Source organism: Oryzias latipes, chromosome 15, assembly GCF_002234675.1.
Source record: "Oryzias latipes chromosome 15, ASM223467v1".
Taxonomy (NCBI): Eukaryota; Metazoa; Chordata; class Actinopteri; order Beloniformes; family Adrianichthyidae; genus Oryzias; species Oryzias latipes.
In genome coordinates, this window is record NC_019873.2 from 9,906,620 (window position 1) to 9,930,873 (window position 24,254).

The 24,254-nt window shown below is 39.6% G+C and overlaps 1 protein-coding gene across 1 annotated transcript in view; it reads left to right on the top strand.

Moving 5' to 3' along the window:
- pdzd8 (PDZ domain containing 8) overlaps nucleotides 1-23,468 on the top strand; it is a 40,511-nt gene extending 17,043 nt beyond the window's left edge. The window contains exons 4-5 of the mRNA XM_023963121.1: nucleotides 18,904-19,066; nucleotides 19,190-23,468. Coding sequence (XP_023818889.1) covers nucleotides 18,904-19,066; nucleotides 19,190-21,540 — 2,514 coding nt within the window. The 3' untranslated portion in view covers nucleotides 21,541-23,468. The remainder of the gene's footprint in view (nucleotides 1-18,903; nucleotides 19,067-19,189) is intronic.
- The last annotated feature ends 786 nt before the right edge of the window (nucleotides 23,469-24,254 follow it).

Sequence of the window (24,254 nt, forward strand, 5' to 3'; positions counted from 1 at the left end):
AGCATTTCGAGGCCCCTCTAGCAAAACCTTTTCTAATTGCTGCAATTTGGAGATATTACAGGCATGGCGTCAGCCCGGTTTGGAAGTGATTAATGAGCGTTTTACAGGCAAATGTCAGGCTTAATTATTGCCTGTCGCTGCAGCAAAGCTTCCCTGCACACTTTTCTGTGACATTTGCAACAGTTCAAGGATTATCTGTGATATCCTCGGACAGCTCAGGAGGTGGAGGAGCCATCTGCCAATTGGGGAAGTTGATGGTTTGAATCCTAGGGTGTTTGTCAGGAGGACACCAGGGCCACATTATGAGCGAGGAGGAATACAATCGTTAACGATCATTGGTTTGTATGGTGAAAGCACTGTGATCTGAAAGTCACTGTTAATGTGGTTTACCGTCTCTGCAGTTCGAATCTCTTCCAGCAGGGGGCAGTAACACAGCAGAATTTGACCATCATGCTTTTTTCCATTTCTCTGATTCAGATCAGTGTTTGGGGGGGAAATGTTTCTGTGATATAGAAATTAAATGTGCACCTATATTTATTTACTTTAGTTCCAACCTTGCAAAAGGATTTGTTCTTTTATGTTTTAGTTTTCCAAACCAAAGTTTTTTTTTTCCACAAAATGTGTATAGTAAATCATGATCAAAATGCTTTATTGATGTCCTGGAGGCCTTTAGAAATGTTCTGATTTTTTTTTTTCTCGATGAGCTGAAAGAATAACTGAATTTAAGTTTTTTTCTTTTGGGTTTGTTCTTGCACTGCAATTCAGAAAAAGTTCTAAGGGAGCTCCAGCTCTGAAAAATACTCCAGTTTCTCTTGATTCACCTGCTTTCTTTGGAGCAGACATATTGTCATACTGACTAGAAAGAAATAAGGACTCAAATATTACAAACACTATGTTCTATTTATCAGCTTGACCGTAGTTTGCTCCAAAATTCATTTGGTCAATATTTTTTTACGGTTGGTGCTCTGTGACACATGGATCCAATCATGCTGCTCAGTTTTTAGAGCAGTCTCTGGACTTTTAGGTTTACTTTACGCAACAACCAAGTTAAAGTTTTGCTGTTAATCTACATGACAACAATAAAAAATATTGTCATAGTTCTCAGTGTTTTGTCTTTTAGCATCTATACTTTTTTCGAGACCTTTAAATAAAAAATTTTAATCGGTAAATCTTCTGCAGAATCCCTTAAATTCCGGTGAGAAGCTGGATGGAAAATGAGTGAAACGCAGATGAAAAAAGATATTTTGTGCCTTAAAAATATATCGGAAACCTCAAATAGGTCAGAAAACATTTTTTAAGAAAAGATTGATGCAATATAATAGATTTCTATTAAACTAAACCCATCACTCATTTTTTCCATTTTCATTTTCATTAATCTTTTCATTTTAATGAGTTGGAAGGATGAAAATGTTTCTACACAATAAAATTCCTTACTTCTAATTAGAGTCTTTTCTAGTAGTTTAATTTCTATCGGTCAAATGAAGAGGATGTCTACAGTGGAAATAGCTTTCTGTCCCCTTTAGCTTGTTTTTTGATTGATTTTAATTTTAAGTTGGTTTATTTACTAAACCAAAATCAATCAAGTGGAAATAGTTTCTAAGTCCCCTTTAGCTGATTTTCTGATTGATTTTGATATTTAGTTGATTGATTAACTAAATCAAAATCGATCAAGTGAGAATAGTTTAGTGTTCCTGTTTAGTGTGTTTTACTAGTTAGTGAAAAGATATTGGAACGAACTCTTCTAACTAGTGAACTGGAGCGCTGAGCTTCACCAGAGCAGGCAACGGTGCTGTCAGCTCTCCAATCAGTCATGAATATCCAACCTTCATTTCAGCCTTTCCAAGTGGACCCACTTCAAAGCGCTCGAGTCTCCTTTTTTGTTGATGCACGCATCCAAATGCAGATTCACGGTGGCATTTCAGGCTGATTTATCAGACGTCTCCAGTCTGCATGTCCTCAGCAGGACTCTGTAGTCAGGATTAAAGGCTATACCATCTGGAAAAGGTCACTGTCCATCCCCCTCTTCTTCCTCCCTTGATGGTTTCCAGATATGAGCCTCCATCGCTGGCCTGGTGAAAACAGTTGCTCTCTCTGTGTATGCTAATAGCTTTGGTGTCATTTAAATATATTTGCAGTGGAAGCTTCTCATGTCTAGGCGCCCGTCCTCCCTTACAGGCCAGTTCAGCCTCTAACTGCATGTCACTGCACAGTCTGTACTGAATGTGCCTGAATCAGTACTGCCAAGGATCTCTTAACTTCTGTTTTGGTCTCACTTCTTGAAAATATTCTGGATTTTTTTCTGTTATTGAAGCTTGATTGTGTTGTCAAACCAGAAGAAGATTCTTTTTTAACGGTTTCATTCATCTGCAGTCTGGACCGTGCTCTAGCTGCAGTAGTGCGAGTACTTGACCTTGACTTTGTCATTCTGTCTTTTTGAGTTTATATCAGCTGTGCTGTGCTAAAGAGGCTGCCTGCCGTTAATACAGTTTGCTTCTGTGGACCGCAGGCTCAAATGATTCTGCTTAAAGTTGCTTTATCGTCTTCACTGTTGAGGCCAGGCTGCAGCAGACCTTCATCTCACTGCTGTGTCTTCAAAAGTTTTTACCTTGTTAACTTCTGGTAAATAGTTCAGTTTAAGCTAAAACCTCCATGTGTTTAAACTGTAAAATAATTTACACGCAAAAAAACTAGTGTGCTAACAAGATTGGCAAATAAAAACCATAATGCATTGTGCTTGAAACTCTGTAAAAAACAAAAACAAAAAAAGAACTGGCTAAGTTTTTATCAACAGAAAACAGTAGATCCATAAATAGTCTTCGTAAAATGTTCATATTTATTAGGTTTTTACTTTTAGAAATGGGTGACGTCACTTTTGGCACATCCAAATTCAGTTAAAATCCAGGGCTATAGACAGTCCTGTACTATATAGTCTCTTAGGGGTTAGGGTGTAGTGAGGGAATTCAGATATAGCAGGTCTCCAATAGGTGCTAATTTGAGGTCGTTATATACACCCATTATTATATTATTTTGAGTTCGTGTCACTCCGTCAGGCTTCTGACTTTGGTAGCCGCAATCCTCCACCAGTCCATGAAGTGGTGTGACTTTGTAGATAAATAAAATAAAATAAAAATAACTTATTCTTATGGCCCTACAAACAAACACACACACACACACACACACACACACACACAGAGGGTTGTCTTTAGTAGAAAATTAAGCAATGCAGAGAAACATATTTTGAGGCCCACTTTTATTTTTTAACGAGGGAGTCGATGAGAAATTTCTCCTTTGAGACCTGCCAAAAGACCAGTGGTGTTAGAGGAATTGCAATATCTGGTCATCTGTTTTTTGTTAAACTTTAAAACAGAAGCTAGGGTCTTTACTGGAAAGAAATGAGAAGAATAGTGCAGTTCATTTCAGGGGGAAGAGTTGAATTCACACATTTCTGCCTCATTGCAGTAAAGGCATCCTTAAAGCTTTACACTAGCGATTCCAGGTTCCCCTGTTATATTCAGAGTATGTTTCCTCCACCTCCCATTGGTCAGGTTTATTGTTCATCCCTGACGTCTCTGTAGAGGTGAATGGGAGTCTGTTTCTTGAAATATGACTGGTGGCTGTTGTTTTTTTTTTGTATTATTCATTCATGGTGTGCTGAAGTTGTTGGGCGGGTTTGCACATCTGCCTTGTCGACTCTATGCTGGGATGGTTGTGCTGATGCCTGCTGACAGTTTGGCTGAGGGGCTCAAAGAGGTGCGAGTCTGTGCGCACACATGCCTGCCGCTCAGTACACTGTAGAGGGAATCGAACCTGTTTGCAAATATTTCAAAATGAAGCTTATTGGCTGTGACTCGGACCACCATCCCTCTATTTTTACCAACATCAGCCACAGTGTGTATTTTCTTAAAAGCCACTGCCCTGTCTCATCCTGAGTGATTGTGGGTGACGTGTATCTGAAAGTGTTTATGGTTTTGTTTGTTTCTCCCTGGAAATTATTGGAGTGTTTGTGTGCACAGCCTTCAGCCTCTTCCTGTTCACTCACAACAGATACACTCCTCTCATACATCACTCTAAAAACAACATACTCCTGACATCAAAGCTCTAAATTTAATTAAATAATACATTTTAAATTTTGCCTAACTTTTGGGAGAATATATTACTTGTTTATTTTATATAGAAAATGGAATACAAATTATGGATAACTTTTGCCAGTTGTTGATTTGGAAATTCAGATCAGAGCTGCACCATAAATATTAGTTAGGGTTCTTCTGAAGAAAGAGTAGCTTGCGAAACAATAGATTGTTGTTTTTCAAGAGGCTGCAGCAACAGGGATTCTTTTATTTTCTGAACCAGGATGGGATCATTTGAAGCGGTCAGCATAACCTTTTGATATATACTGTAAATATATGTGTAGGCAATCTACCTGGGGCGTGTGGTGGGTTTGCAAAAATCTTTAGAAGTAATCAAAATCAATTTGACATAGTCATGGACGGCACAACACAGAGCAAGCTTGCATGCTGCTGGGTTACTGCTCTGTGGCATGCATGGCTGACGCGCACACGAATAAAGAAAATACCAATATTTGATAAACAAAAAGAATGTAAAGTCCAGCTCCAAATCAGAAAATGATTTGGTCGAAAATAGAAACACAAGGCGATAGCAGAAAAAGCTGTTTAAAATCCGCATTCTAAGTTCTACAGTGTGTCTCACAAATGTCAGATTAAAAAAATAAACACCCTTCTACATCATCATGAGCTCTGGTTCATGATCGAAAGAACGAGGTCCCGAATACAAGCGGCTGAAATGAACTTCCTCTGTAGGGTGGCTGGACGCTCCCTTAGAGATGGGGTGAGAAGCTCGGTCACCCGGAGAGAGCTCAGAGTAGAACGGCTTCTTCTCCACATCGAGAGGAACCAGTTGAGGTTGCTTGAGCATCTCGTCCGGATGCCTCCTGTACGCCTTCCTGGAGAGGTGTTCCGGGCATGTCCCACTGGGCGGAGGCCCCGGTAAAGACCCAGGAAACGCTAGAGAGACTACGTCTCTCGGCTGGCCTGGGAACACCTTGAGGTCCCCCAGAGGAGCTGGAGGAAATGGCCGGGGAACTCCAGGCTTCTTTGTTAGACTGCTGCCCCCATGACCCAGTCCCGGATAAGTGGAGGAAGATGGATGGAGGCTTCCACCTGGTTTACTAGTATAGCGCTTTACAACCTTCTTAGAAGGCCCAAGACCAATGCACACACACATTCATACATTGATGGCGTCTCAGCTGCCCAACACTGGCGCCAATCTAAAATCACCAGGAGCAAAGTGGGGTTCAGTGTCTTGCCGAAGGACCATTACATGGGCAGGCAGGAACCCATGATCTTTCGATAAGGGGTCAACCGTTCTACCTCTCCACCATCCACATATCAACATGAGCTTGTGTTCTGGAAAAACACAAACACCTAAACCAAATGACATCACAAAACTTGAGAGCAGAAAACAGCAGTCCAACATTTCCTGTTTGGATATTAACTGCTTTTAATAGTGTTCAATGTGACCACACTTCATCTATAAGGATATTCCTGTTAAAAAACAAAACAAAAACAAAGTTGCAAAATGATTGAGATCTCAAACTGATAAAGTCCATGCTTGATTTAGTTTATTTGTTTCATGTTTTTATTTGATACAACACCACTGCCTATGTAAAACTGTAGTTACAGTTGACTAAAGGGCAGCTAACAGCTTAGATACACATAATCACATGTTTTAAGAAAACTGACAGAACTGGTGGGGGCTTCTAAAATTGGTAGTTGCCCCCAAATTCTCGATGCAGAGCAAACTCTGTAAACATGCACCACATGACACAAGTACACCTGATGGCCCCTACTAATTTAGCCATATTTGACACACACCTTGTAGCAGGTGACACATTCATCATCTCTTTCCACTTTGGCCTGCCGGTAAATTGACCCGTTGTTATTCCCGTATGGCAACGGCTGGCTATATGGAGAAAGGCAGATTAAAGGCATGAGAGGTTGGTCCCACAAGTTGTTTGTTTCTAATCGTTCTTCCACTGATCAATTCACCTCTAAGGAGACCCAATAAGCCGGCAACCATGTGCATGATGCGCTGAAATGCAGTCATATTACAGATCGCCGTCCATTTTCATTTGAAGTGTTTCTCTCCTTGTTCTGTAGCTGTGCTCTCATTACAGATGGAATGACCTGTTAATGGAAGCTGAATGCTGTGAGCGTTCATAACCCCAAATAAAAGCAGTCCATAGTCCACAACAGCAGAATTATTGCAGTTTAAAACATAAATAGGGTGTAAATTCTATTAGAAATTTAGAAAGAATGGGCTGCCTTAATGTACTCCTTATGTGGGCTTACATAAAAAAGGCATATGTATCAGATTTGGTTTTTTTTGTAGCAAACAAAGGTACACATATTTACATTGGAAACACTTTCTTTGTCTCCTTGCATTTTTTCTAGGAAAGTTTCCCATTTGATTTCCATAAACCACTGTCTTGTCTAACACTTATGCACGCCAACAACCCTGCGACTATCTGGCTTCTTGGTCCCTTCTACATTACCGCTTTTAGAAAATGTCATGTAACAAAGTCTGACCCATGGTTGCTAGCGGTTATCATGGAAATGATGGAGAGAAAACTCATTCTTAGTGGAAGACCAGAAGGAAATCTCCAGTGGAACCAGACGCAGTAAGGATGACTATCTACTGGAGTCCAAGAAGGCAGGAAAGAGTCGGACAAAACAAAATTGAAACATCTCTTTTAAGACAAACATGTTTGTTATTAACTGCAACAGAGCGGAAAGGGCAAGCAGATACACACACAAAACCAATGGAACATCAATGAAAAGACAAAAGGAGTAGTGTGGTCATTGCAGCAGTTGGAGGTCAGGAAACAAATTAGCACAATGTCACAAAAACTAAAGTAAGAGATCTGGAACATCTCTTAGTAGACTGCTGACACACACAATAGGAGAGATAATAAATTGATAGAGGAGGAGTCGTCAGTTGTGATGGTGTGGAAAAATGCCCAGTTTAACCTAAAACGACCCCCAGATTTACCAAAAAGGACTGTGACGAAGTTATTTATCCAATTTGAAATTTCAGAAGTCATTCGATTTTTTTACTTTTCCACTGATAACATCCAGAGGTGTAATCCAGACAAAGTCCCCGGTGGTTTAACAAACTCGGAGACAACATAGCCTTCTTAGTGTTAAAAAAAAATACTCAATGAGTTTTCTCTTCCATCTACAAAGATCTGACAGCTGACATGACGTAGGCACGTCTGTTTATGCTCTGTTCTGTTAGTGTCATTTACAATGATACTAACCACCACATATATTCATCTGTATAACCATAAAAGGATGTTATGGTAGATTTATTGGGTTGCAGTAGATCCAAATGGAATAAAAGGGCTATTTGTGGAGCTTTTCCTCCTGAAGACAGTCTTTTTTTTCCAGAAGTGCTTAATTTTTCTGGGAGTTTAAAAGCCCAACAGATAAAATGTAAATGACATGACAATCTTTAGACTGTTTGCTGGTGTCTTGAAATTAGCTGACAAAATGTAGGAATGTTGAATGACTGATAAGTGAATGTGGCTCTTAGATTGGGTGTTTAGGACCCTTGTCTTGATGACTGAGAAGCTGTACTGCTCAGAGGAGAACAAACCAAATGCCAACTAGATAACTGAGTGGAAATGGTGTTTTCCTCCCATCTAGGCTTGTGCTGTTAGTTGAAACTGTATTTATCATTTAATTAAGCAGGATGATGCAACAGTCACGACAGATCCTTGTTTTTTAATAGCAGGACAATGACAGAGTTGCGTAGGCGACCGAGCTTCATACAAGTGCAAATAAGCCGGAACGCCTTTTTTGTTTGACCATGTTTCCATAACGACTGCTTTGTTCTTCAAGCTTTGAACTCTACTTTCAATGATAAAACCGCAACTTGAACATTCAGATTGAGCCTCGCAGCCTTAACAAGTGTGAACCAAAACTGCTGGAAGATTAGACATCACATTCACTTCTACCTTCTAAAAGTTGGTTTCTTATTTATCAGGTTCGCTTTGAAATGGTGTTTCCCAACTGTCTGCTTTTTAGTGCATGCAAACAGCAGGTTCCACCTCTGAACAGTAAGCCAATAAAAAGAGACTCATTCTAATGCTATGTTCACACTAGCTATGTGATGCATTTAGCCCCTGCTGTCCACGCTAGACCGTCGCTACTTGATACTAGCGCATGTCCACCGCCTACAGTTGGAAGAGGCCTGGTGCAAAATGTCCAAGCAGTGCAAATCTCATGAATTTTGCTCCAAGCTTTTTTTCACAGCTCTATTCCGATAGGTTGAAAGACTTGGTGTCATTTATGGCAGGACTCAAACCACATTTATGGATTTCACCTCCATGATACATTTTTAAACATCTGGCACTTCCGTGAATTTAAAGGGGGTCGCCATCAATATGTCGCTACCAAATCAGAGTCCCACATTGGTCAAAGTTTACCTAACCTAACCCTAACCTGGTTTAGCTTTCTGTGCCTTTGCCTTGTGTTTTGTACGAATAGAATAAAACGTTAAAAATGTGCGTGAACACAAAACCCAAAACGCACCTTTACTCGCATTTACATAGACATATGATTCAATCAAATCAATCAAAACTTTATTTGTAAAGCACTTTAACATCAACTAGAGATCCAAAGTGCTGCACAGGTAGGATAAAATACAATTACAAGTTAAAAAAAAATAAAATAATAACAATTCATTGAAAGTGGTGACTTAAACTGCTGAGTTTATGATTTAAAAAAATATAATAATTTTTTTTTTTAGAATTAATTTTTTCTTTTTTACTTATTCATAGTAATGCTACTGTAATGTATTTTTTTAATTATGCTTCACCGATAATGTATTTGCTTGGTAAGAAGAATTTAGTGTAAGGTATAGCATGGAAATATCTATAGTAGATGTGGCCCAAACAAAGCCTTGTCACTGTCCACAGTAGGGTTGGGATATAGCAACCAAAATACTAAATCGATTGATTTATTTGTTTCAACATTTCTTTCAAAACTGGGAAATTCAATAGCAAGTAGGCTTGTTTGAAGTTTATTTTATTTTTTTCTTTGAAGTCATCGTGACAACAAAAAATTCTGAAGCAAATACAAAAGTTAAAAGATTTCAATAGAAATAATTTATTTCACGAATGTATCTTCACAATCCTAAATTTCAGAACTATATAGTATTTAGAACCCATTTTCTAATTTAATGATAAATCTCAAGATGTATTTTAAACAATGTACATAAAAATGTTGCACCTAGATCTGGTTAATGTTGGTTATTTTTAATTTTCCAAGTGAGTCAAAACACATAAAATATAAAGTGATTACTTTTTGTCTCTGTTACTAAAGAGCTATGTTTTTAGCATACTGCTATTTAGTAGTCTTAGCATTCAGTATAGTCTGTCACATAAACTGGTAGATAAATATTTCCAGAATAGCAAAAACTGTATTCTGCGCTGACCTTCAGTGTAATAGAGTGGAATCAGATTTGTGCAGCGTGGACTGAATCTCATACTGCATTTGTTCTGGCTGCATGTGTGCTTAGTTACTGTGGGAGCACACTCCTTTTGTGTTTGACACACTGTGAATTAATTTAGTGGTGGAGGTTATGAGCTGCTGGGAAAACCAGAAGTGCACATGTGGTGGACAGAGATTTTACTTTGATCCAGACAAGCTGACATAGTCAAACTACCGCCAACAGCTTCCCTTTTTATTTGAAATAACGTAGTTTCACAAAACCAAGTATTTTAAACCTTTATTTTGATAGATCAAAGTCATTTATTTACAGTTATGGATTCCCACTCGAGAGCTGACCAGATCAACCATAGATTAATCAATAGCCATTGGGGAAATTTGGGTCTTGCTCAAGGGAACTACAGTAGGGTAATGAGGATCAAACACCACTACTGTCAGTCCTGGTACTTTACTAAGCAGCTCTACCAACCAAAGGTTTATGTTGTTCATCACCACTCCCACAGATGTATTGGTGCTGTTAAATACAAACCGGATCCAGCAATATTCTGTCTTCTTTATTCTTGAGGAATTTTTGACAGCATGTCCCTGTCATTGAGACGGTCCCTTGCTATCAAGGAGGACGTCTTCATTCTTCACATCCTTCCTCAATAGTCAGTTTGATGAAAAGTTACTTAAAAAGTCCGGATGCCTACCTCCAGCTGGGCTTCGTGGAGGAAGCATCCAGTTGTCTTGGTAGCACTGTTGTGTACAAGTGTGTGCCGGCAGTTTAGCATCCATCTCCGTTTGTGTTTCTGGGAACGTATGCTGCCTGCCCAGTAAGCGCCCACATGAACACCTGTGGAGCTACCAGCCGTGCACTCCACCCCGTAGCCCACCCCACCCCATCACCACCGGGGCTGCTAATTGGATCTGGCAGGGAATTGCTGCGCACTTGCCTTGCAGCGACTTGTACCCTATAACCATACACAAATCGATCTGACATGTGGTATTAAATTAAATTACCAAGCAGCCCAGTGACAGGAAAAAGAATTTGCTCTACCCCTCCGTCTCACAAGCACCCGGCCAGACCTGCTGAAGACCAGAGGGATGTTTGGTCAAGCAGCAGGAGATGCTACTTAAACCATCTATCATGCCCATATTTCCGACCAGCCCCCCAGCTGGTTCAAGTATCCACACAACCGTCGGATCTTCTCTAGAGCTCGTGTGCTTTTATTCTATAAAAAGTTCATAGTAAGACCCTTCCACGGACACACGGCTACACAACATATACTAAGCAAATAAAAATAATAATAAAATTTTTAGGACCTTCTGTTCGGCATGGTGTGTTGAGAAAAAGGTAGCTCCTTGTATTACAATAAATAAACCGTTAGGATTTTGTTGCTAAAATAGTTCACTCCAGTTACTATGAGCACTTTGATTTTAGATGTCCTAAGGCATACTAACCCTTTAAGACCGGAGATGTTGCCACCTAAATAACACACACTCTCTGACCTACCTTCGACCATTTTTGCAGTCGACGTGAATCGGTTGATTCTGACGTGGAGAAAAGTAGCTCTTCATATAGGTTTTGAATCGATATGCAACACTTTAAGCTACGACAAAATCCATTGATTTAAGTTGATTGTGTAAACACTCCACTACTGTAAAGTGTTGCATATCAGCGCAAGGCAGATTTTCTCTGCTCAGAAATCTGCTGTAATTATGTTCATTGTATTAAAGGCTCAAAGCAGACGTTATTGCAATGCTTTTTAAATGACATGTTTCATTGGGTGTGTTGCCACATTTCAAGAGTGTCCCAGAAGCAGCATCAAGAACTTCTATTCTGAAGATCGCCATGTGGTGTAGTTTCCTACCCTGCTGTGTATAAACTTCATCAATTTATATAAATATAACCAAACGGAGAATTTGTTTGGTCTTTTTCTTTGATAATAAGAGACTCCATTTTCAAAATTAGGTTAGTAACGTTGCAAAACAAATGCTCAATATAACATTTTGATATTTTTATGCCAGTACAATAAAACCTTTTTGCCGATACTAATATCAGACATTTAAGCCTTTGTTGTTTTTGATCACCAAGTCATAACAGCTCAAAACTAAGTCAAAATTTCTCCTCTGGATTTACCAAAAGTGGCACACACAATAAAAAAACAATAATTCAATACTAAAATTGAGCAAAAATTAAATCCACTTGAGACTGAAAGTTCACTTTATGAGACAAGATTGGATGGAACGATCAAATAAGACTTGTGCATTTTTAGAGTTCTACTCTCTGCTAATGAGTGACGACTGGTTATTTATGCAGCATTTTCAAATTCTATGATCTATGATAGTTGAAGAAGCTTTCCAACTCTACAGACACAGCGACCTTTATCACAAGTATCCCCAAAGTGCTCGAATCTTAAAATTAAAATATTTAAATTAAACATTTCTACTCCATGACATTTCTAATGCCTGAAGTTGAAATATATTGACTTCCGATTAGCTTTTACTTGCTTTGTACTACATTTGCAAACTGCTGTGGATAAATGCTCCCACTAAATGGTTAAACCTACACCTGAATGTACTATCCTGGTATTTAGTGGATCAGATGGTTGAATCCCGTTCGTTTTTTTGGTGCACGGTTGCTTTGATGGTCAACGTGCTAAACAGGTGAGGCCGACGAAGAAAATAATCTGGAGTGGTGTTGGCGAGGGTCATTTCCCGAGGTTTTTCTCGCACACCTGGTTTTGTTTTTACCGTTGAGCTGCACTCCGCCTTGTTCTTTGAAACATCTTCTCTGTTACTGTTGGCTGTTACGTGCTAAAGTTATTACTTAAAAATGGAGCTCAGTAGGTCGAACAGGCACTTGGTTGGGTTTACTTGCAGTCTTGTCCTTGAGAAAGACACTTCCAGATGTTGGCCGTCTGTAAGAAACCTCTCAGTTGCTTTTGACATTGGGGTTTGTTAAATGATGTGTGATGTAAAAACATCTAAAAACTAAACCTCCATAGATGTTGACGAATAAGTCTCTGTCATGGAGGTTTGTCAGAAAAAAAAGTGTTTTTCCACAGTAACTACACTGCAATGCTTGCTCCTGTGCTTGAATCTAATTGGCTTAGCATGCTCTGGTGTTGATTGACGGCAATTATTGCTAGAGTAACAAAAAATTTGTCTAATTTCATCCATTGTTGTAAAGTTTTGGTTCGATTGAAAGAGGTTTGTAATCTGTGGAAAATTCAGAGAAGGAAGGCGAGAGGTTTTTATTTTTTTAAGAGATCAAAGGGAGGTCTGTCTGGGACTCTGTCCCCGAGGTAAAGGAGAGAGATTTAAAGCTGTGATAGCTGCAATTTGAACACATTAACCTTTCATTTGTTGTCTGTGGCAGCCCAGATAAAAGAGTTGGCTGTCTTTGCGGAGATAGATGGGGAATTGCAATTTACATGTAGCCACTTAAGGGTTGCACTGTTCCTTGTTTGTCTTTTTTGCTCAGATACATGAAACTAGGAGCCGCTTGTTGTCTTTGGTCAATGCAAACACGGTTAGGACCATTACTGCCTCGGAGGAAGCACACAACAATTACACCCTGCAATTTTGGGAAACACCGAACTTACAATTTATCAGGATGTTTTTATTGAACTTTGAACGTGTAACAAATGTTAAAGGGTTAAAGTGACTTTATGAAATCCAAATATTATACACCTTTACACTATCATTACATTCTGTTATGGTTTAAAATCTTGATATATCTAAGTGAATGAAATTTTCTTTGCTCTCCTCTTGGTTTTATTGTTTGATAAACAAAAATGGTATTTGGGGTGTAGCTCTCCCTCCACTTATCAAGGTGTCTTCTGATATATTAACTTTCTGTCCAGCCCTGCTATCTAAATTATTGTTCGAAGGTTAAATTTACTCTAATCTCCGATTCACAAGAACATAGATGTGTGATTTTTAAGTTAGTGGTGAAGCTATTCCAGCTTTGTGAACCCTGTCAGACTGTTACAAAATATTGGCATTAAAATGCAAAATGTTGAAGTAAGTTTTTGGTATGTTATATCTGACTCTTTCCATCTTCATCCATGATAAATTTAATCAAAATCAAATGTTGACTGTGAGGAAATGACAAGAAAACAGATTTGCTAGTGGCTGCAAATAGAAAAAAGACAGATTTTTTATTTTATTCTGTTTTTTAAAACTAAATCAAATGTCCTCCCATGTTGTTAAAATTTTTATTTTTATTGTTTAATATTTGGATTTCATGTTAAACAATAACTAACTAATAATGAAAAATAGGATAAAAAATACTCAAAACATAGAAAAAATATTGTTTATGTACGGTACAGACCAAAGGTTTAAACACACCTTCTCAGTCAAAGGAATGGGAAGGTGTGTCCAAACTTTTGGTCTGTACTGTACATATATATATATATATATATATATATATATATATATATTGTAGAAAAATTCTATTGGCTCTTACAATAAATCTATTTAATTATTATTTACTTTATTTATAAGATATTTGCATTAGCTGAACTCTAACTACATTTTGTCATGCCATTTTCTTTTAAGCAGATTTGGTTTGATCTTAGATATTTCCTTTTAGTTGATCACAAATCCAAAAGTTACTGCTGTCATGAAGAAAATAAAAAACTGATATTAAAAAGGGGACGTTTCAAAATAAAATGGAGAAAAAAACATTACAGCATGTTTCTGCAGGAAGACAGTTCTTACGCAAAACCCTCAACTTAGAAAATGAAAGTGAGACAAAGCGATGACGGATGCAGACATGGTGCATCCTCAGACTTCTGGGGCCAAACACAGATCAGCCTGTTTCCTCTAAATGAGGTTGGCTGGGTGATAAATCTTTTTGGACATCACATTGTGTTTAACCTCCTCATCTCTGTGGTCTTTAGAAGTGCGTCTACGCTGGAACCAGATTCCCTCTGGACACGAAGTCCAAAATCACAGATGCTTTGTGAGTGCAGTTTTCCAGTAGAGCAAATGCTTTTCAAGTAGAACTTAACATTTACAAACTGAAACGGCATAAAATATTTTCTTCAAACTGATATGTATAGTAATCTTAACAATTCATAGAAAATCATTATGTTTTCAAATGTTTTAATTTCCTAAGACATTTTGATAACAGAGATATTTTGACACCTTTTCTGCTCAGGAAGTCGTGAACAGGCAGATAAGCGGGAATCAAAGTCACTGCAGGTTGATTTTTCTGAACCTGCAGCTGCTGAAACCTTATCATTGTGGGTGTGTGCCATTATCAGCTACATATGAGGCTCCATGACTGAGCGTGTGCCTGTTTGTAAAAGGGAGATTGCCACTATTTGCACTTGAGCAGAATGGACTTGCAAGCTTCTCTGTAAATCTATTATAGGCACAATGGCCAGAGGGAAGCCAGTGATGCAGCTGTACACACACAGCTACAACCAGCTTCCTCAGTGACAGTCAACACCTGTTCTCACCTTTCATCTGTTCCCACTCAAACGGCTAAATAAATCCCCGTCCCGATAGTCTGACAGACGCAGAGCTGATCCACTTCTCTGCGGGGCTGTGGATCAACAGCAGTTCTGGAGCATTTGTCTGTAACAGCTCATCAGGGATGTGTCTGTTGATGTTTAGGAGTTCAGCTGCTTTCACACTTGGATAGTCACGCAGAGTTGGCAGGAAAGACTGAACATTTGACATCTTCACCAGCTTTGGTTTGGTTTCACACATTGAACAACTAAAGTAGACCAAACCACCTGAATTTAGGGGAAATATTGTTGACCATGATGAAAACGGCAGCACAATGAGTAGGCCAGTCTAGCTAGTTGTAATGGACCAGCACTTCTCCATTCTCCATGTTCATCATTAAAATATTTTCCTTCCCCCCCCAAATTCAATCAGCCAGTATGCCTTTTATTTATGTTGTAAAGGCAGTAAGGTCATTCAATGTAATGCTTTGCCCTCATGAAATACCCATCAGAAACTTTGAAAACTAAATGAGTTGCACAACAGTACAGTTAAACTGTTGGTTTTGGCAGAAAGTTGCCTTTAATTCCTTCATGTGTTCTAAACGACCGCTTTTTTCTCTTTCATCTTTCTTCAGTCTTTATGCATCAGGCTAAAATATGCCCATTTGAGCTGGCAGACTAGAGTTTAATGTAAAATCATGTCAAAAGGAAAGTATGTATGTAGCACATATACCATTTTCATCAAAAGAGCAAGTCATCATTGTACGGATTAACAGGGTTTCTTCACCTGGGATATTTATATCAGGGTGTGTATATATATATATATATAATTGACTATGATGTCAATAAGTGATCAGAGCAGGATCAAGGCACTAATGCTTGTATGCTTGTTTTAGTTTGTCCTTAACTATTATAGATGGTTTTGCACTGAACTAATCACAATCTTGGACTGCTCCTTTGGTAAGGCTCTTAATATATCTCAAAACGATGGTGATCCAACTTTATTTTAAAAAGTATCCCATGAAGTATCCCATGAAGAAGAACTCAGTATGCCAGGAGTCCTAACATCTGAAGTATTTATGTAGTTGAACCTATATTTACTGCTAACAACAGTGTTTACTTTCCTGTACTTCATAGCACAGCAACATGGACCAGTAGCTAACATTGGGAGGATTGGGGGAATGTCATGTGGTCAGATGAGATCAAGATGGAACTCTTTGATATAAACGCCACTTCCCACTTATGTTGATAATTTTTACAGACTTGTTTTCTTTTTAATTGTAAAAATGTACCAAATTATTGACTGGCAATTTTTATTTTTTTTATTTGCTACAGTCAACTTTAATTCTGTTAATACTGTAAAAATTAGAAGATCAATTTTGTAATGAAACAATTTTGCTGCAGTCCAATAATTTATGATCGGCAAATAGCAGCATGTATTTCATAGTTCACTATTTTTACATTACAATATTACAATACATCCATCCACTATTCACAATGCAGCAAATTAACCACATCAGGGTGCTATTCAGCTAATATGGTGTTTGACTGCCTTTGACGCCACATCAACACACTCTGTTCCAAAAGTACAGACTTACTTTTTGAACAAAAACTTCACTACCACACGATATAAATCTTCCGCTTATTTATGACCATGAATGACTCACTCAGTCTTCCAGATGAGTGGTAACAAATGACAACAGGGAAAATTATAGTCATTTATCTCGGTCTACCCAAATCTTGTTGGTCTTCTGTCTTTTCTTTTCCTTGCATTTTCCTCCATCTTCTTCATTGTCCATCGCCCCTTCATCATTAACAGCCACTGAGCTCTATTCCTACTTGGAAACCATCTCAGTGTCTTTTTCCTAATAAACCAAGATAAAGTTGATGAGGCACTTCTGAAACGCTTTCAAAATTCTTCTCTGTCAGTTCCAGTGCACTGATCTTTTGTCCAACCAACTCCTTCTTTGTAAAAGCCGGCTTTAAAAAAGCTTGTGCTACCAAACCAGCCACATCATCTTCCATATCTATCAGCAGTGAACAAAATGAGGTTTTCCATGGTGCTTTGAAATTGACACAGACCTTAATAAATGCCTGACAGAAACATACTGTAGTCCTACAATGATGTCTGAGGGAAAATGTTATCAGTTAATTTGCCTGTCTCATCTAACCAAGTGTGGAAAAAAGCTTGATCCAGATTTCTCTTCAGATGAGGAAATCTCATTATTTTATGAACCAAAAATCATGATGACATTTTTGATTAGATATTTTCTGGTGCTTAATTAATAGACAAAATAATCTTAGGCTGTAGAGAAATGATTGATTGTGGGATATTGATCCACTTTTTCTTTAGTACAAAACCTAAAACGGCTTCATACGTGAACATGTGCTCATCCGTCTTGGCGCTGCAAGAATTACGTGTTGTGTGGTTTTGATGAACAGGTTACCCCCGCACCACCACAGGGGTGTGTTGTCAGGTGTGTTATTTAGGCTGCCGAGGAGGGTGTCATAATTGCAGTTCTTTGTCCTTCCACAGAATCACCACTTTTGTGTCTCATCATGAATATGCTGATAATTTCACAGTCTGACGTGCAGATATTTTTTTTTCTGACACCGCTAGAAAATCTTTACAGTTTAATCTTTTGAAATTGTTTATATATTTTTTGCTGCTGTTGTAATATTTGTTATAGTTTATCTTTTTGAATTAATGGGCCAAGAAAATGCTAATGGGTTAAGGCTGGGTTGAAGTCACTAAACACAAACTTTATGTTTCAAATTTTCATTCTAAAACAGAAGTGAAGCTTCTTAAATTGCTACCCCAGTCAAAAGTTCCTAAACATACAAAGCTGACTTGCTTTACCATAACAGTATTTACAGATTTAAATTGAAAAAAAGGTGCAACCTTATTTGTAAAATGTTTTTTTTTTTTACTTTTAAAAACTAGCTGAAAAAATGTATTTGCCAGACAAAATAAGGAAAGAAAAAAAGTTCAAGTGTTTTTAAAATTTGTCTTTTGTTTAAAGAAAATATTAGGTTGCCTTCCATTTTTCTGAAGTTTGATTAATCACATTTTCAAACTCAACCCTTATAGGGCTGAACCTGAGTGCACACACTTCAACAGTTAAATACTGTTGAAGTGTAAAATCATATTTTTTACATGTTCTTGTGGATTCTTTTCTGATAATGGCATTTCTGGGTATTTCTTTATTCAAATTGTTGGTTGCGAATCAGGAATCAATGAAAAAAATGTTGTTTAAAAAAATAGCTTAGAAACTTTCTTGCACCAATAGTCCCAGAACTCAGAGGCGAATTTTTAATAAACTCCTGCTGCACTGCAGAAACTATGTCCTAGAAAACAACACAGGCTTTTTGTGTTTTGCCTTAAAACAGCATAATCATAATAACTAAAATACCACTGGAAACCATCAATTTAGCATCCATCACATGCACCTCTTTTCAAGAAAACAACAGCTTACAGCATCTGTAAAGAATTAAAGGTTACACCACTGTGGCTCCTTCTGTGACACCAAAAACGATTGACCATATAAATAAACCATATCTATTTCTATATACATCTCCTGAAAGGATCCTCAACTCACAAAGCCACCCTGATCCAGTTCTAGATCCTACAGGGCTGACAGAATTTGTATCACCAAGTATGAAACTCTCAGAACAACTTATGTCCACAACCTGACTTGCCACAGATCATTTTGGTAGACAAGCTACTCAAATTAAACCACAGGGTGTTGATAACATGTGCCTTTTAATAACAATAGCCCTAACTGTTCTGTTTTTTTGTTTATTTAGGATTTCCATTAGCTACTGGACATGCCAGTAGCTATTCTTCCTGGGGTCTCCCCTTCTTAGAGCCACAAATGCAATACATAAACAAACAGATATACATACATGTTTTGTGTCTGCTTCAGACGGAGGTTATCAAGGGCATTGGTGGCAGCGTGGGGATGACGTTCAGGCAAGTTCCTCCGTCTGAGGGAGATGCAATGCATGTCAGCATCGAGACGGTGACACCCAACTCTCCCGCAGCTTTGGCGGATCTACAGAAGGGTGATCGCCTCATTGCTATTGGAGGTAAAACAACAAACAAACTATAATTCCTTATGTATAGAAGTGTTATTGAGAAAAGTAGTGTAGAAATTGTTCCAACTATTTACAGATGTTCTTGTAAAGCATAATGTTCTTGTCTGTTTTCAGGTGTCAAAGTGACATCTTCTGTTCAAGTGCCCAAACTGTTAAAGCAAGCTGGAGAAAAGGTGCAAGTACTATATGAAAGACCAGTTCGCCATCAGAATGCCTCCCTGGGGAGCCATGGAACTTTTCAGGAAGGCTTAGGGCAGCTGGAGGAAACGGCTTTCATTTCCCATCCAGTAAGCTATGAAGAGGATCCCACTCCAATCACCACAATCTCTGATTTAACCGACAGCAAAGACATGGACTCTGAGTTTGAGGAGTTGATTGTGGAGACGAAAACTAGCCAGGCAAGTGGACCTAGCAGCAGTACCACAAACACCAGTGACACCAAGGAGGATTTTTTACTTAACGTAAACCAAAGTCCCAAAAGGACGGTTGCGAACTTGGCTGCTAAACCCCTTGGCACCATATCACCCATTCTCAACCGCAAGTTGAACCTAGTGGGTTTGCAATCACCACTAAAACCCCAGGCCAAAGAATCGCCCAAACCCTCACCAAGTAAGGCCAGTAGTGATCCAGGGGAGGGTCTGCAACGACCTGCTGTTCCTCCCCCGCCTCCTCCCTCTCGGCCCCCAGTGCCCCCAAGACCTCAGATAAGATTGACATCTGCATCCTCAGAGACCAGTCTTTTAGAAAGTGCTGATTCTGTTACTACTACTGTTACTTCTGTTGCTTCAACTTTGACTACCACCATCAGTGCTTCTGAGAAATCACCAGAAAAGGCTCCATTAAGTGGAGCTGGTGACGAAAAAGCTGAAGCTGAGAAGATAAGTATCAAACAAGCTGAAGTGAAGCAATCTACAAAGCCAACAGATTCCAGTGATGAACTCCTTGCTCCTTCCTCTGTGACAAGCAGCAAAGCCGATCAAGCAAAGGACAAAACTTCCGAGAGCTCTTGCAGCACACGAGACAGTCTGGAGGAACACTTGCTTTGGGAATCCCCAGAAACCTTGTTTAAAAATCAAACTGCACGTTGGTCTAAGACCTCGGTTGTCTTTGAGGTGGAGGCCAACCATAAGTACCTTAATGTGGCCCTGTGGTCCAAAGATCCCTTTAAGCTCGGCAGTTTGTTGTGCCTGGGTCATGTGAGCCTTCAGCTCGAACATGTAGCCCTAGAATGTATGGCTACATCGTCTGCAGAATATCAGAGCACCTTTAGGTTGGGGCCTCCAGAGCCTAGAGCTAATGTCAGTCGCACTGCACTGCGCAGCCTCGGCACCCATAAGGGTTTCAATGAGAAACTGTGCTATGGAGATGTAACCTTAAACTTCTGCTACTTGGCAGAGGGTGAGCCGGACAATGCAGTGGGGCTGATGGAAAGGGAGCAAGAGGGTAGCCTCCAGGATGAAGAAATTAAGGACAAGGAGAAGGAACCCATCCCCTCGGTTCCACGTGATGACTTGGCCTTTAATACCATGCAGTTAACAGAAGTTCGTCACAACTTTCAAGACACCCAGTTCCAAAACCCTACCTACTGTGAATACTGCAAGAAAAAGGTCTGGACCAAGGCAGCCTCTCAGTGTATAATTTGTGCTTATGTCTGCCACAAAAAGTGTCAGGATAAGTGCCTCGCTGAAAATCCTTTCTGTGTGGCAGCAGCTGAGCGCCGTGGAACTGACCCTGAGGCTAAATCCACCATTAACCGCGCCACTGGCCTGACGCGACATATCATCAATACCAGCTCCCGCCTGCTTAGCCTTCGCCAGGTGCCCAAGACTCGACCTACTGAACAGATGTACATGGCACCTGGAGGGGTGGAACCCTCACCCAAAGAAACGCCAAACACGTCCGACAATGAGAGCAGTGACACTGAGACGTACACAAGTGGTGCCAGCCCGTCAAAGCAGCCCTCTGGTGGCAGCAGCAGCAAACTTGCGCCAAAAGAAAGCGGGTTGGACGACAGCGTGTTCATCGCAGTGAAGGAGATAGGTCGTGACCTGTATCGAGGGTTGCCCACGGACGAACGCTCCCAGAAGTTGGAGCTGATGCTGGACAAGCTCCAGCAGGAAATCGATCAGGAGCTGGAGCACAATAACTCCCTTCTGATGGAGGAGAGGGAGGCCACAGATGTCCGACGAAAGGCCTTAATCAGTGCTGCTCTGACCAAGTCTGGGGAGAGACTCCAGGCCCTTACACTGCTCATGATCCACTACCGCGCCGGAATAGAAGACCTGGAGTCTGTGGAGAGCATGTCACCTTCTGAACAGCAAGGCTTCAAGGCCAAAAGGGTGGGTCTGGAAGAGGAGGGCCTGATGGGAGCAGAGGTCTATGACAGTGACATCTCCAGCCCTGTGGATGGAAATCTGCTGGATGACATAACCGAGGAGCAGATCTGTGTGGAGGCACTGCATTAGACCAAGCCTGTAAATGAAAAGATGAAGTATGCATACACTGGGCCTGAGCTTTGCAGAAAAAAGTGATTTTGATATTGAAGAACTTCAGCAGTCCTTTTTCAGATATTGGGGATGTTTTATTCACTTTTTTTTTTTTTATTTCAGTCAGAAATGGAAGGATCCTAAAAGATTTCCTCCTCTGTTGTTGACGATCTGATTTGCACACCGTGATGCTTTTTCCATGCTGACGGTTTGTTAAAGGGAAGCTGGAAATCGACAGCATCACCTGCCCTCAGTTCTGCTGCGTGTTTACCCTCCAGTTGTGCTTTTCCTTGTCTTTCAAACGTCACATTTTGGTCACTTAGTTCTCCATCTGTTGCATTGGAAAAACGATGGAAAACGCACCTTCGTTTGGTCCAGTAACCTGAACAAGAAATATAGTAACAGACTTTGACACAGCTTCTAAATATAGTCCTCACTTTGGTCTTTTAGTGTCAGCTTCGCATGACGATTATGATGATGAAGTCACATTTCGCTTTGCACCTTGCAAGCATTCATGCAGAACCTTTTTGTTTTTAGCACTTTTTTTTACTGCAAATGTTTGGATTTTAAGGAAATGCTGTCTACTCTTCTGGACTTGAATCCCATTGTAATAATTAATTATGATGCATAATTTGTCATTTGTTTCGTTATGTTTAAGAATATCTAATTAACTTATTATCTTTCCAGGGCTGAGATTTATTGTCATTATTGATCGTTGTGAAATTTTTCCCTTATTTGCCGTTTTTTATTATATACATTGTTCTTCTTTAAAAAAAAAAAAAACTATTTCCAGCTTTTAAAGTTAATCCATGGATTGTTGTGTCTTGATAAAACCCATAAAAAGGTATCTGGGTGAATGTTGGCCCTTGTGACGTTATCATTTTGGTGTTTTTTTTAATAAGCCCTCCAGTGTGGAGATGATCTCCGTGCTCTTCGGGGTGAATTCCCTGGAGATGCAAATGCCTTCAACAGGCGTTTGTCTTGCTTTAATGAATGTATGTTTAGACTCCGCCTCCACACTTTCCACACAAGCTCCACCGTTGCAATCAGCTTTAGCTGTGACGCTTTTTTTTTTCTTTTTTCATTGATCTTTTTATCCAGAGGAGCACAGCTACAGTGTAAAGCTTGAAGAGGACAGATTTGTTTCTTTTTACGCCCCTTTAGTGCTGCAACTTTACCTGCACAAAATAAGAGCAAAATTTGGGTTCGATGAAAAAATTTCAGACTGGTGGTCCTGAAGAACTGATTTCTCCACCTGCAGAGTAAAGGATCCACTTTACAAGATCTAAAACCAAACTAATCTGCATCTTTACATTAATTTCTGACACTTGTTGCTCTTAAACAGACCAGAAATTCCACATGATTGGAGTGAAATTTCTCCTTGTGGATCATTGTTGCTCGTGTACATATTATCTCACTGGCTGCTCTCGTCAATCTTTAAAATCCAGATTTTTCTGTGCAATATTTTTGTAGGAAAGAAGCCGATAATCAGGAATGAGTTGCTGTGTCTGTGAATTTTCTTTAGTTTTTGTTTCTGTGGATAAGCGTATGTGTATCCGTCTATGCTCATGTCACCTGTGAGGGGGGTGGGGGTTGCGGACCAATGAACTCTTCGGAGATGGAGGGGTTTGCTTTCTGCCACCAGTGCACCTTCTGGGCTGGTTTAAAAAAAAAAAAAAAAAAAACAGCACGCTTGGATTTGGTTTTCTAAAAGTTCACCTGCTTCTGCCCCCTCCGTCCTCGCCGAGCTCTGTAAAAGACTGTACATGCTGGCAGTCAGCAGGTCAAAATGCTGTCTTTGTGTGTCTGTGTGTGTTTGAGAGTTGCTGTACAACAATTTTCAAGAAAGCCTTGTGACGAAGCTTTATTGTACATAACGTAAATAAACGAGAACAAATGGATTTCCATCTCTAAGCCTCAACTGTTTTATTTTAACATTCAGAAATCTACATGCAACAGTTTTTAAAACCTGTTATATAATAAATAAAAATGTTCTGCTAGTTGTTTTGAATTCATCCCTAAAGTGTCTTTTTGAGTAGGGTTGATAATAATCGAATGCTTAAAGCAAGTTAAACAGATTTTTAGACTACCCAGATACCTAGAGCCCTTTCTTGTCGGACTGTTTAGTTACCAAACCTGCTGCTTTGATACTAAGCAGCTTATCCTTGATTAAATTTACAGATGTTTTGCAGAAGAATCATCTTGTCCCCTAAAACTTTGCTTGACATAAGTTGGACATAGCACAGAAAAAGTAGAAGTGAGGATTTACTGTAGTCAACAGACGGCACCACACCAATCTTCTTTCAGAAAATTCTGAAAAGTGCTGCCGTGTCTGAAACCAGTCACTCTTCATGGGAGATCAAGGAAACAGGAAGTCGTGAACAGAGACTAAAACATCCATCCATCCATTTTTAAGAACCAGCTGAATCCTTCCTGGGGTCACAGGGTTGCTGGAACCAACCCAGCTTCTGTTGGGCAAAGGCAGTGTACACCCTGAACAGGTTGCCAGTCCATTGCATGGCAGCACTCACACGTGCACACGTCTGGACAATTTAGACACACCAATCAACCTATGAAGCATGTTTTTGAAATGTGGAAGGAAACCAAGCCCCCAGAGAAAACCCACACATGCACAGAAGGGTCCCAGCCGAGGTTTGAATGGTTTCTCGCTGTGAGATGAGTACCAACCACTG